This window comes from Micrasema longulum, unplaced genomic scaffold (genome assembly GCF_059751315.1).
Source record: "Micrasema longulum isolate JH-2025_06_02 unplaced genomic scaffold, ASM5975131v1 h1tg003008l, whole genome shotgun sequence".
NCBI classification, from domain to species: domain Eukaryota; kingdom Metazoa; phylum Arthropoda; class Insecta; order Trichoptera; family Brachycentridae; genus Micrasema; species Micrasema longulum.
In genome coordinates, this window is record NW_028280117.1 from 1,089 (window position 1) to 15,436 (window position 14,348).

At 30.7% G+C, this 14,348-nt stretch overlaps 2 protein-coding genes across 13 annotated transcripts in view; one reads left to right on the forward strand and one right to left on the reverse strand.

Annotated features, from left to right (window-relative positions):
• Positions 1-2,324: 2,324 nt before the first annotated feature.
• On the forward strand, positions 2,325-9,070 carry LOC148271239 (uncharacterized). The gene is made up of 5 exons (XM_088241639.1): positions 2,325-2,554; positions 2,630-2,802; positions 4,189-4,331; positions 5,697-5,881; positions 7,768-9,070. The coding sequence occupies exons 1-5, from the start codon at positions 2,433-2,435 to the stop codon at positions 8,216-8,218; spliced, it is 1,074 nt and encodes a 357-aa protein (XP_088097765.1). The 5' UTR covers positions 2,325-2,432; the 3' UTR covers positions 8,219-9,070.
• A 2,739-nt stretch (positions 9,071-11,809) lies between these two features.
• LOC148271240 (uncharacterized) overlaps positions 11,810-14,348 on the reverse strand; it is a 40,981-nt gene continuing 38,442 nt past the window's right edge. For 9 of the 12 annotated variants that reach the window (XM_088241630.1, XM_088241631.1, XM_088241633.1 and 6 more), the window contains exons 9-10: positions 13,457-13,573; positions 11,810-12,679 (exon numbers count right to left, since the gene is read on the reverse strand). In XM_088241630.1, coding sequence (XP_088097756.1) covers positions 12,546-12,679; positions 13,457-13,573 — 251 coding nt within the window. In that variant the 3' untranslated portion in view covers positions 11,810-12,545. The remainder of the gene's footprint in view (positions 12,680-13,456; positions 13,574-14,348) is intronic. The other 3 variants (XR_015825153.1, XR_015825151.1, XR_015825152.1) reach the window with 1 other exon arrangement.

A 14,348-nucleotide genomic window follows, 5' to 3' on the forward strand; every position in this document is an offset into this window, starting at 1 on the left:
CTAAACCATGCCAATCCAACTTCATCCCACACTGTTTAGTCGCGAAGAGATCTACAAAAAGCCGGAAGATCTATCCCAAAAAATTCCAAGTCGTGTGATGAATAGACTAATCTACACATTCTGGACATTGGGGCATAAAAACCAAAGTTGCTCTTAGAATATTTTATAAATAGCAGATTTTGACTTCTGGTGACACGGTTGGGAACATGAAAAGAAATTGATTGCAACAGAGATGAAACATCACTTAAAGCATTAAGTATTTTGAAAATGCATATAAGGTCCATCTCAGTTCTACGTCTCTCCAATGAAGACAGATTAAGAGATTGCTCTATTTCAAAATAAGAATAATTACCCCTTTGTAAAGCGAGCAACCATGCCACTTTTCTTAAAAAATGGTGTTGGACAGACTCGATATGGTCAATATGAGTCCTGTAGAATGGAGACCAAATAGGAGAAGCGTCTTCTAGATGGGGTCGAACTAGTGAGCAATAAAGAGTTTTGATGGTATTATTAGTTTTGAAGTTCGCCGTCACTCTATTGATAAAACCGAGAAGTTTGAGAGATTTGTTTACAATATTATCAATGTGTTCACGATAGGAGAGTTTACTATCTAAAGTAATCTACATATTGCTTTTAATCGCTAATGATGACTTTGGACCCCCTCTTTTAACACAAACTTAATTTAAGTCCAATTAAGTGTGTACATATAGAAAGAAAAACGTTCAGCATGGGAAAAATATTAAATTCTTTCCCAATTTTTAAAAACCATGTTTTTATTCAACAAGACAAGATTAAAATATTAACTTTAGTAAAAACTTGTATGTTATAACTGAGGTGTAATACGGATTTATTTAACAATTTTAAAGTAATAAGGGTCTATGAAACTGTTGAGTAAAGATTTTTTTTTTTTTAACTAAATAATATCATTATTATTTTTTTTAAATATGTAATTTTGAATTCCCGCGAAAACGGCCATTGCATTGACCACGCCCCTAATACGTCAGGATTAATGTTAATTTTGAACTTTGTAAATGTTAAAATTTTATAGAACATTTTCACGAATCTTGGCATCACAATTATCGAGGCCAAACATGTCGCCTTTTTCTAAGGAGGTATTTTTTAAATTTCTTTTTTAAAGTTATGTATGAAATCATTTCTTCACAATATCCATATTGATTTTGAAAATACAATTAAATTTTTTAAATCCATTTCATATATTTTTATCGGTATTTGTAGATTTTCCTATTACAATCTGAAAATACAAAAGTCACACCTTCACCATGACTGTATAGTTGAAGATAAATTCTTTTGACGATTACATAGAAGCACTATCGACCCCGTATCTTCGAGTTTCGGGTAGGTAAATCGATATGCACCGAGGGGATGCGTACCCCACTGTACACATATCTACACACTAAAGTGACATCTTCATTATGACGGTATAGTAACTAGTAATAATTCTACATTATCTCTGGGTATAGTTGAAGGTAAATTCTCCTGAATCGACCTCGTATCTTCAAGTTTTGAGGTAAGTACGTCGATATGTACCAGGGACTTAAGTACTCAAACTCAGATACACATCTACGCATTCAATGTAACTAAAATGGGGTCCAGCAAGAACTTTTTGCTTTAATTGCGATTTGTTTAAATTTTTATTAGTTTTGAGATGACTACTTATTATCACACAAGCCTATTTAAAATATGAAGGAGAAATATTATAATTTTTATTAAGCATTGAACGCGGAGTTAAGTTTCAGCGCCACCTATTTGTTTAATTTAATAATAAATATGATGTAATAAAAATACATATTGACTTGTTAGTAGGCCATACGGATAATATAAAGATAGTAGAAAAGTTAAATACACTGTCTTGATATGTACCGATAACAATACGTTTGTACAAACGCTAACATATATTATATTTAGTGTTAACACAAAAAACTTAATCTTATTTTGGGCATAATATTGAAAAATAAATTAAATTTCCCATTGTAAGACGGGTCATGGGCCGTGATTACAAACGTTATCTGTATCGGTACATATCGAAATGGCATAAAGTAAAATCAATATTTATGTACAAAAATGGAAAAATTATCTTTATCGGTAATCTGTAATTGAACATGTTTAGAAAACAAAATGTTTTATGCATATTCAATTTTTCATACCGAAAACTTAATTTTGCTTTGTTGATAAAATTAAAAAATTGTAATACGGACCCTAATATCCCTGATACAGTTGGGAAAAAAAAACCCCGACCATGGAAAATAGTTCTTAATTAGCATGTATAATATTTTTAGTAGTATCAACATTACAAATGTCACTTTGTGTCCATAGATAATTTCATTATTTTTCGTAACGTCAAAATTTTCAAAACACTACGCAGTTTGGCGGAATTTTTCAGTTACAGTTTTGTATTTCGTTAATAATACACAATGGACGATGGCATTGAACGAATCAGATCAACAAATCGTGAAAATATCGAAAAGGAAAGAAAAATGGTTCGAGAAGCGTCGATAAACAATAGGAGACGCGAATTGGCCACCTTCGATAATAGGTTAATTTAATTTATTGCTCGAATGTTTTGTGATAATAACTTACAATGTTTACTATTTGTAATCTGTTTTTACAGTACTTATCACGAGAGTGACGTCAGTTTCTTTATGAATGGTCTCTCAGCAAATTCGTTCTCAGAGGCGATGACTTTGACCAAATTGAAAAATGTTATTATTCAGAATGAAGATAACATATCAGCATTTTTTCAAGTACGCGGAGGGCTACATGCTTTAGTTGGACAATTTACTGGTAATTCATTTGAATATTCGTTTTTTTGTTATTCTACATACTTATTTTCCTAACACTTGTCACCTGTAATGTAATGTAATGGTAAATTTAATCAAAAATGTATTTGTTTTTAATATTGTTGACCCCCCTTTGTGCTGCTGCGGATATCCTAACACATCCTGTGGTCTTGCCCCTTCCCCTTCTCTATGATTACCGAATGGAGCTTCTCGCTACTATCCGTGGCCCTGTTATAAGTCCTGTTGGATATACAGATCTGGTGGCTTCCAAAAAGATTTTCAAGGCTTTTAAAAAGTTTTGTAATCATTTCGGCGTATTGATCATGTCCAATCAATTTAATCCCAGTCAGTGAAGAATTCATTTCCCTCTTTTCTCAATCCAATGAAGTACATATTATGTACTTCTGGATTACTTTCTTTCAGCACAAAGATGCTAAGGCTACCAGATTTCAGAGAGCTCCTTCGGGCAGCTTTTCTCGTTTGACAATGAGCAAATTTTCCGTGTATGTGGGCACCGCCAAGGAGACTTATGTCCTCAGATGCGGTGTGCTTTATGTGGTGGGCAAGCTGTAACACTTGTTAGCTACCATTAACGCATTTTCCCAGTTGCAATATTCAAAATAAAAATGTCAAATGAAATCGTTTGAATCTACTTAAACAAAACATGTTCAGGTTTTGGATTAATTTGTAAACATTTGTCATTATATTTTTGCTCATCGCTGTCTTTTGCTGGTTTAAGTTTGTACATATCGAGGCTTTGCTGACAGAATGCATTTAGTCGTTGAAACAAGTTATGGGATAGTCGCATTCAAAGCATTTTTTATTCTTTCAACGCATTATTTCTCCCACGATTTATTTTACTTTAAAAGAGTAATCTTTATTCTTTATTCTAAAATATATTTGAACTATATAAAGACTCAACAATGTTTGAGTATGTCCAAATGCTTGCAGACTGGCTGGATTTCCTCCCTAGGGAGTTGTTCATATTTAAATTTATTTCAACAGAGAGGTTGACCTGTAAATGCCACTTAAACCAGCCAATGACAGGTCATAAGGCCTGTAAATGCCTAGACTTCCATATTCCCTTCTCAAAAATGTTTTCCCTCTCTGTTGAAATAAATTGATATACAAAGACTGTTCACTTAATGCATTCTGTCAGTATAGTCTTGATAAATTTATATTATTTTTTAATATAAGTTGAAGATGTTGATTTCAAATTTTATGCTATGCCTAGATTAATCTTTTAAAGCTTTAAAAAAAAAAAAATTGTGGGAGAAATAACGCGTTGAAAGAATAAAAAGCTTTGAATGCAATTTTCCTGTAGCTTGTTTTATTGACTGCATTCTGTCATTAAATCCTCGATATGTTAATTAGATACATTATTTTGTAGGATCTGACGCAACAAGACAATTGCTGGCCGGAGAGTGTTTATGCAATATAGCCCTCGGACCTACCAAGACTTGCCAGGCAGTAGCTAAATCAGCCGGAGTATATCTTATAACCTACCTCGATAGCGGCAACCCTAAACTTGTGGTTTGTAGAAACATTAATTAATTTAATCAGCAGTTCTATGTCCACAATTCTACCCAGCAAAATGGTTTCATACTAGAATATTTTACAAAACAGATATCTATCTATTCACCGCATATGACGGGTAGGCGGAAGAAACATGCGTAGTCATGAAACCAATATTTTGAGAAAAACTTTTTTTTAGTTTCAAAACCGATTTAAACATTATCGATAAATGAAGTGCTTATCTTTTTTTTTGCATATTTGTAATTAATTAAACTTTTTGAATGACTCTAAATAAATAGTCGTTAAAATGATCAGCAACAAAAGTATTATGCAGATTAATATAAAAATATACCGCATTGTAAGGGAAAGAAACGTTCTAGCATGCTTTATACGCGGAAGAAACCTTCAAAATCAATGTAATTTTAAACTAAGTGACATTCCAAAAAATATATTTTGGGCTGAGTTAGTTTTCGTCAAGTGCCTGGACAATATGAACGATATTAATAGCAGAATTTGAATGTGGTGAAATTATTATTTGCCCTTCAGCTGAGTCACATATAATGTGTAACTCACGAACAAAATTACAGTAATATGCATTTTTCAACTCGCACTGTTGAGATCCGCCTGATCAGCGACTGACTACGCTTGTTTCTTAAAATTATGCGTGAACTTCGAATATTTCTTTTCCGTATCATACTGACTGCTCGCGTTTCTTTAGCTTTGCCCAAAATTTTAAATACGTTTTACCAATGATTGGGCGTATATGACGATATTTTGATAGAACACACGGGTGCACACTGTAAATACCTACAACTTGGCATATTTAACTTAAATCTGTAAAAATCATGACTCCGCATGTTTCTTCCGCCCACCCTTCATATCACACATACGATAAAATATAGTCATTACTAAAAAAAACAGAATTTCCAAGATAACCTAAAAATTCAAATAACATGTCTCAAAACCGTGTTTTTATTGTTTTTTTTCCACCCTTTAAAGCGATGTCAATGTGTCATATGTGTGACAAATGTGTATTTAGATTTGTCTTACCACACTCTACATATTACATTTTCAAAAAGAATCTTAATTATCATAAAGAAAATAACTAAAATATGACACTGTTTGAGAATGGCCGCGTTTAAATAAGTGTTAGTTAGTAAGAGTATCATAAAGTCACCGAGCGGTTCAAGCATCAAGCTAGACTTATGTATATTTTTTAGCATAATATGAAAGGTTTTTTAATCATTTATCCTATTCGAATGTTGATGGATGCAGAATATGAGGAAAATTCAAAAAATATCTCATGTGAAATCTTGTAGCCAACATGATTATTTGTAAAAATTTCAACCTGATAAGTTTTTAAATAAAAAACGATGTTTTCAGGAGGTTTGTGCCTGGACTCTGGGCAACTTGGCAGCCAGTGATGTAAAAGTTGCCGCTATTCTAAAGGCACAAGGATTTATAGAGAAAACTGTTCCTCTTCTTGATTTCAATAACCACGAAGATGTTATTGATGCGGCTGCATACGCCCTGGGACATTTTTTACCAGCAAATGACCATTTAGTGGAGTAAGTTCAGATTTAATAAAACATTCAAGTTTGTTAATACACTAGAACAAACACAGCGTCCCTTTAGCAGGGGCAAATCGTCTTTATAATTGATCGAAGCTTACCATTATATTTGACTTTCAATAATAATATTTTACAGTAGTTTTAATTATGGAAAAAAAAGAAAAATATATATATATTTATTATAAATTAACATCACTGTTTATATCTTCCTCGAAAAATACATATAAACATCTGTAAGCGCACCACACTCGTTCCCAGTAAGAGAAACTGGCAGAACCCTGCAGCTTATTTCTTCATACGAAATGTATACTGTATTTTAACATCTCAAAACCCAGTCAGTATTTTTTCCTTCTCGAGTAAGCTCGCAGATTACAGATTTTATTGGAAGCTTCTCTATTTGGAGAAAAGCATTACGAAAATTATTTCCTAAGGATCATTTTCCTACGATAGTATTCTGTTGACATAAAACACCAGTTCTTTCGTTCGCCCATCTCAGTTAGTGGGGCTCCGCTCGGTGCTGCGTCAGTTTTTGGCATTATTCATTTCTAGAAGGAAAAGAAGCAGACAGTGACGGTAATGTTGCGCTGCAACATTTTTGTTGCAATATTATTGCGAATATGTCTAATGAATGTAATTGTTTTTTTTAGTTTATTCAGAAAAACAAATATATTAACGTTTCCCACAAAACAATTCTTGTGTATATAATGGGGAGTGACGTCTTACAATAATATGTTTATTTTATTAGTAAATATTTTCAGTATAAAATGTAAATTAAAAAAAAAATACTATGATTTCAATCAGTGCTACACAAAAAAGAATTATGAATACAAATATTTTATTTGACTTATTTTTTGAGAATATACCTGCATATTTCGCAAAGTTATTAATTGTTGTTTAAGTTTGATTGGTGGATTATTGGTAATAATTATTTTAATTAAAAATAAGTAGGTATTCCATTTTCTGTTGTCAGCGGGTGAAGCGGAGAGATGAAGTTGTTTTCACATAAAACCATAGAAAAAGAAGCAGTGTTTAACTTCATAACTTGTATGTATGTATGTATGTACATGCAGGTACACATTATGAAAAAAATATAGCTTACTTATAAAAAAGTCACCGTTCGCCACTGCCCCTCAGTTCCCATCCATAATTCCTCCTTCTTTTCCAACTCATATAGTGTCCATGCAGCTCCACTGTGGAATCATCTCCCATCCGCCATCAAAGAAGTTTCTACAGTAGCTTTAGAAGAAACATCACCTTTGTTTTCCTAATCTCTCCTCTTTTCCTTCTTCCTTTATCTCTTTTTACCCACCGAAGACAAGTATCAATATTAATTTATACACATATTGCTAGTTCTATTGTTGTATATGTTGTATTTTATTTCTCGTATGCGCTTTGAGACTAAAATAAAATAAATTATTGGTTTGTTGGACGAAATTTCCATTAGTACTTGTACTTAAATCCACAAACTTGGAAAAATAACATCATGCACAGTGTTTCTGGGCCAGACTGCGAAACTTCAGAGAAACATTACTCATGGGAAACTTTAAAAACAATGCTAATAATTAATTTTTTTTAATGTTTTTTTTTATGAAATACATTTTTTTTTACAATTTTAAAATGGGGTAGATTGGTATATCTTTAGTAATACCATCATATTTTAAGATTCTCGACAAAAAGAGCATTCCGTTTAGTCGCAAAACTATTTCTTCCGATGGCATCTATTGTTAGAAGGGACCATGGAAGATAACAAGCCGTTTTAATTTTAAAAAAAACAGTGTATGCTTATATGGGCTTCCATACGCTCTTATTACAGCCGTATCTTCAATTGTATGTAGATATTTGTATTTCACTATGGATTAATTTGTTACATTGTTTTATTTTAGTCACCCGCAGAAAGAAGATATGATCAAACACATTGCATTTCACCGAGCCCTTTCAAACTACACCTTGAAGTTATTATTTGTGTTCTCCAGTGACCCGGCTCTGATTCCTCTACTAGCGTCTATTAAAATGTTCTCTAAAGTCGTTACGCAACTGGTCAACACTGTCAACAAATCCAACTGGGACAGCGACAAAGTTTCAGTGGATTGTCTTGTAAAAATAGCCGCCAATCTGAGTTGTGAAGAAGGTGTTTTGGATTCTGAAATCGGGCCTTTACTCGATGAAGGCTTTAAGAATGCAGTCGTTCACTTGCTAATTAGTCCCTATGCGGAATTAAAAACAGAGACTTGTTGGTTATTTGGAAATATTTTGAATTCAAACGCTTCCGACTCGGGGTGGAAGGAAGTTTTTCATTCGTACATAGTCCACGCTCAGCAATTTATTTTTAAGTGAAGAAGACTTTTTTTAAATAAACTGTGTATTGTTTACTTTATTATGTTTTTTTAAAGTAATATTTCATTTTTACTACATGCGTACTTGAAAACACCACTTCCGTTTCAATATTCGACCAAAATAAATTCAGTTTTATTATTTTTACAGCGATTGTGGGGAGATAACGGTGGTGTGAAAATGTATAATAAATTAATCTTAACTTATTAAAAACCACCGATGTCTGAGTGCCTTAGTGCTTCTTACTTTTGTGAAGTGAGAAATATGCCGCAGTGTGTTAAACAATTTAGTTTTTATTTCATTTTAAATATCACAGAATATTGTACACATATATTATGGAGGCAATGAAATTTAGAGACATTCCTCAAAAAACTCGTAAAAATATGATAATTGTGAAAACATCTTTTTTTCATCTTGATTTTTGAGGTTTAGTTTTCAAAATACTGTGAATAATTTTTCAAAAAATTTGTTTGTACTTTTTGACTTTTTATTTAATTTATTTATGTTTTTAGTTCTGGTAAAAAGTGCCATTTTATTTTCTTTAACTGCACAAGATTGCTGCACAATCATCTTAATTATTTTATTATAGCATTAATAATTAGCTCAGATTTAAACCTGGAATATTTTTTATTTCCCACGCTTTTCTGATGTTGCTGTATATACGGAGTCTGATAAAGCTTATAGTTTTGTTTATTGATTTAAAAATCAACCGTACTAATACAAGGATAAACATCTCCATTATTTGTCAAAAATGAAAGTGAAATCCAACATTACTTTCACATTTAACAAATTTATTTTAAATGTATTAAATTGTATATACTTTATTATCGAAATAAAACTCCTTTTCAATGATTTTATTTGTACAATATATTTTTTAGTAATTAAATTTCAATAGCTGTTGATCACAATATTTGAGTACCTACATATTATTTATGCACATAAAATAGTAAAGCCAAAGCAAATGGCGAAATATTTCACAGTAAAAAAATTATGTGGATCAAAAATAATGTCATTGCTTTAAATTATGGTTTACTAGAGTGACTACTGTACCATTAAGAAACTGCTCTATAAGAGTATTAGAGAACTTTATGAATATGTATTTAAAACTGAGTTTACAAAAAAAAAACAATGAGACAGATTAGGTATTGCCATTATCAAATCCATAACTTCAATAATATTTTCAAAGTCATAATTTTATAACTACAAATTGGATTTTAATAATTCAGCATATTAATCCCTCGTTCCTTTTAATATAATATAATATTTATACCTATTTTATTCAGCATCAAGGAGTTGTCAAAATATTTTAACATCATTTTACTTTTTACGTTTATTTTACTGTATTTTTTGCAGTAGGTTTTAAAAGATGCAATTTTAGTTTAAATCGGCACAAAATCAGATATTACTCATATATTTTTGACATGATAAAAATATAATTTTCCAAATACTTTATTTGTTTTTGTGGGTTGGGGTGAATTTTACCAAACTTTTTATTAGCTGACCAATGTTATTACATACTAATGAGGAAGTTCAGTGGTTTTTAAAAAAAAAAATATTTGTTAATAGACTGTTAAACTAAGTCAAAAATTTTTTTTTTTAATTTTTATATATCGTATTATCGGCGCTACGATTTTTCAAAGTTTTGTATTTCTGAAAAAACTCCGCGTGTAACGTCAGAGGTTCATTTCCGCTTATTCTCATTCAGTTCTTCCTATTGGTCCAGAAGCGACAAGCAGACCGGAAATCTTCCATAGCTCTCAGATCATAGGTTGATTCACATGAACCAGTGACGTCATTTAAAGTAGTGCGTTTTTATCAAAATATTTTTTATTATTTTTTCTGTACATTTTCAAGAAACTTTGTTTTACAATTTAATGCTCTAATTTTTACCCCGCGTAAGAAAACATTTTTTGTATCCAATTTCCCGTAAGGCTGAAGTTCCTCATTATTGAAGATAATCATAACAACGTCATTTAGGGTTAATATTAAAATAGTTGGTAATTCAGTAACAGTAAAGACTTCGAGCAACTGTATAATAATAATTGAGACATATACATATGTAAATTGTAGGTAGGTGTTTTATTTTAAACATATGCATCTGTTTGGTTTTCAAATTGCTTAAACATAATTTTTGAAAAATATTTTAAACCCTAAATTTAATTTAATGAAATATTGCTAATTTTTAAGTTTTAATGATTTTCAATAGTTAAAGTAATTGGTAACATTATAAAGCCTGCCCAACTTGTTCGTTAATTATTTTGGCATATACACTTCCCTTATTGCTTACACTAAAATATTACTGAACTGACAGATAAAATGGAATGAGAGATTTTATAGAAAAAGTGTATTTCATAAAAACATGCTTTTTATAATTAGATAATGCAACTGGCACAGTATAATTACTTCCAATTCAGTTCACAAAAACACTTCTAAGAATCCATTTTATAGTATCTAGATAATGAAACTACTATCCATGAGATGCTAAACGGCCATTCTATTCATTAATTCTAATACACATGGTTTTTTCCTCATTTTAAGTTTAAATATTGCAGTTGTCTCCAATATTATGTTCAGAATAACATCCATTAGAAAATAAACATTTTGATGAAATCTGTATGCTATTTAATTTAAATTCCTATAACTTTGTATGAGTTGATTAATTACCTTAATCTTAATAATATATAGGTACACAATAACAACTAAAATATTAAGGCATATGTTTATCAAAATTGATTTAAATATATCTCAAATAATGATAATAATATTTCAACCATAAATATATATTTATTTGCAAAAGCACTAACTCTCTTTAAAAATATATTGGTAAAAACAAAAGTAAATAAAACAAGAATTCGATTGTATAAAATATACCTGAAAAGATTTGACGATGTCACGAGAGCGATCGAACCGGTCATTGGCCCATCAAACTAAGTGGACTAAAACATGTCTACCTGTTATTTATTTTTTAATATTTTATTTATCTGAAAAGATCATTTGCTGTAGCCTCACGCATTGATAGGTGGAAAATATTAAAGGTACCTAAATGATAATAATATAAAACAGGAATAAAAAGTACATTTTAATATTACTAGTTTTGTACTTAGATGATTTTCATATTGTATAAAAATGTCATGCGACAGTAAACATAATTGACAAAAAATTTCTCACAATACATTTTGATCAAAAATGACTCATTTTTAGCTCCCTGCCATCTAGTATTTATATCAATATCAAATTTAAAATTTTGACATAAAACTATATTCAAAGATTTTATAATCTTCCGCAAGAAAAATGATATTTCCTGACATGCTTTATCGAATTAGAAAAAAAACTGGAAGTTTAACAAAATGTCAACAATGCAAATAAGTGCCAATACATAATATGTATCTATCTCTAATTTCAAACCATTGCATACAAAATTACACTATCATATTTATTATAATATTCGTCAAAAGGCTAAATATTACTACTAAATACATTCAATATAATTTTCAACCCAATGCTTTACATAATATATCAGTCATTTTTTCTTGTAGAAAATGTTAATTTTGCAATCAATTGCAGTGCACGCAAGTTCAATTAAATTATAGTTCATTTATTTTTCAATAAATACTGCTTCCAGTAATAATGTCATTTGTGGGTCAATTTAAATTAATATAATATTGAAACTATCGACTTTGAATTTTTTTTTCATTGTTATTGTTATTTTTACAGTGCATTGCAACATACGGGCTCAAACAAAAGCCGTAATGGATGCTAAATATAAAAATAAGAATAGCACGGCACTTAATATAGCAATGTAGGGAAACGGTTAAGTTCATTATGCACCCCACAGTTAGCAGTAAAAAAAAGTAGAGAACTGTAAAAAAAAAACAGAACTACAACTAATTTTTATGCTGACAACACCGTGCATTGTTTTGTGATTGGTTATGTCAAGGTCACGATGTTCTATTTCAATAATGCTTAAAAATACTGTATGAATGCACATTTTCAGCACTAAATATGCTAAAGGAATTTGAATGGTATTTCACACAAACATAGTTTTAAGACAATGATGTTATTTTAGTCAGGATAGGCTGGCATTTTAGTTAGGATAGGCTGGCCTTTTAGTTAGGCTTTCCTGGGAATTATGCTTTTTACTCGAGTAGTTTACTCTATTTTATCGGATGTAAGCATGTAATAGACAACTTGTAGAACTCAATTTCTTAGTCCCACTAATATTGAATTGCCACTAAAATACCAAAAGACCAGAGTTTTTATTTATTCGTTTGTTTTTATGAATGGTTTTTTATTATAATAAATGAATTACATGTGTATTTAATACATCGGTTTATGATTTATCATGGTGCCTATGGTGGCCCCGTTTATTCCGGTGGTTGCTTCTTGAGTTGCCTTCTACCGGTTGTTCTACCTCACCATCGGACAGGTCTGCGGGGGTGTTGTAAGTCTTTTGTTGTGAATCATCTGTAGGCAAAAGTATAGGATAATATTGCGGTCTCAACATTCGTACCCCTATGTGTTTTGTTTTTATGAGAAAAATAAAATGAAGACCGTTATTAGAAACTTCAAATGACAGGAATACTTAAAAATATAAACATGATAAAAATACATAACTGGATAGTTGATCATTTCTTGTGGCTTGAAGGCTAAGGTTTTTTTCAAATATATTTTGTTAATGTTTAAATGGCAATCATCCAACTTAGCCAGACGTTTTTGCCAGTGTTAAGTTACAAAGTATCATATTGTTGTTCTGCCTTGGAAACCGGCCAAGTGTTTTACACAAAAATGTTCAGGAGAAACAAAATACATCGCAGATTTAAGGTGGTTCTAAACGAAACTATGAAACTAATTATTCATAAATGGCGCTTTTATCATTTTTTATTAAAAAATGCAATTTTTACATTTATTTTCAATGGAAATTTTACAAAACTTGGTTTGCGGAAAATTAACACTATATTGATTATAACAAATATCATAACAATCTAATTTAGGTCTTTTTCACAAAATAGTGTACAAAACAAAAAATAACTTCTCTTACCTACCTAGAAAAACAAAAGAAGCATAAAAAAGGTGATTAAAATAAAATATTTAAATTAGTTATTAAGTGATGGGTAAATAAATAATATTAATTTTCTAAATATAATTTTACTACAAAAAACATTAACAGAAAATAACTGCTTGAGATGGATGTGGCTGTTTTTGATTGATTAACACAAATATGTTTATTAAAGGATTATGTACCTTCGGTATTTCTGGAATCACCATTTCTATGTGTGCGGTCACTATTCCTAAAGTAATGGTTGGAGTAGCCGTGGTTTCCTCTCCGAGAGTGGCCTTGATTACTATTATTACTATTTCCTGAAAATTCAAACACCCATGAAATTCAAACATGTATGTGAATAATTCAAACCAATTCTAAAAATCCATACAACACTTGTAAATCAATGGTTCATAATATTGTGTGCTCTGCCCAATATGCATTTTGCGAAGATTACAAAATGGTTCTGTCTGGAAGAATTTGACTTTCAATTGTTTTAAATACTATTTTCATGCAAAAAAGTTCCATCTACGTAAATGAAAATGTAATTATTGTTTTTCACAAAATAAAGAGCAAAATTTTATGGTTACACTTTGCATAGCGTCTAATTAGAAAATATGGCAGAAAACCCCCTTATACAACACAAGCTCAGACTTGAATAAAATGGTATGTGTAATCAATGTCATTATCCTTCTAAATCAGAGGCCCATCTGGTGTTTTCGCTTTACACAAATAATGCAAAAGGTTAATTTTTTCTTTGATTTCTTCCAGTATTAGCATTCATTTGCTGATCAGGGCATATTTTTTTTGTTTTCTTCATAATTTGACACAGTTAAGCTAGAGATCGTAATGCAAAACAACAAGTCAACAAAACAATAAACATTATTTTATTATTATTATAAGAGCACACATAAGAAAATGCTGATGTGTGCCCTACTTCCAGATTTAAAAATAAATAATAAATATACCACAAATACCTAAAACTAGAAATCAACATATGTCCTTCTACATCCGACAATAATTCCTCTGACTCCCCTCGACCAACACAGATTTAAAATGTAGCCAACACCTTCCTCGGCAGGCCAATCCCACCAC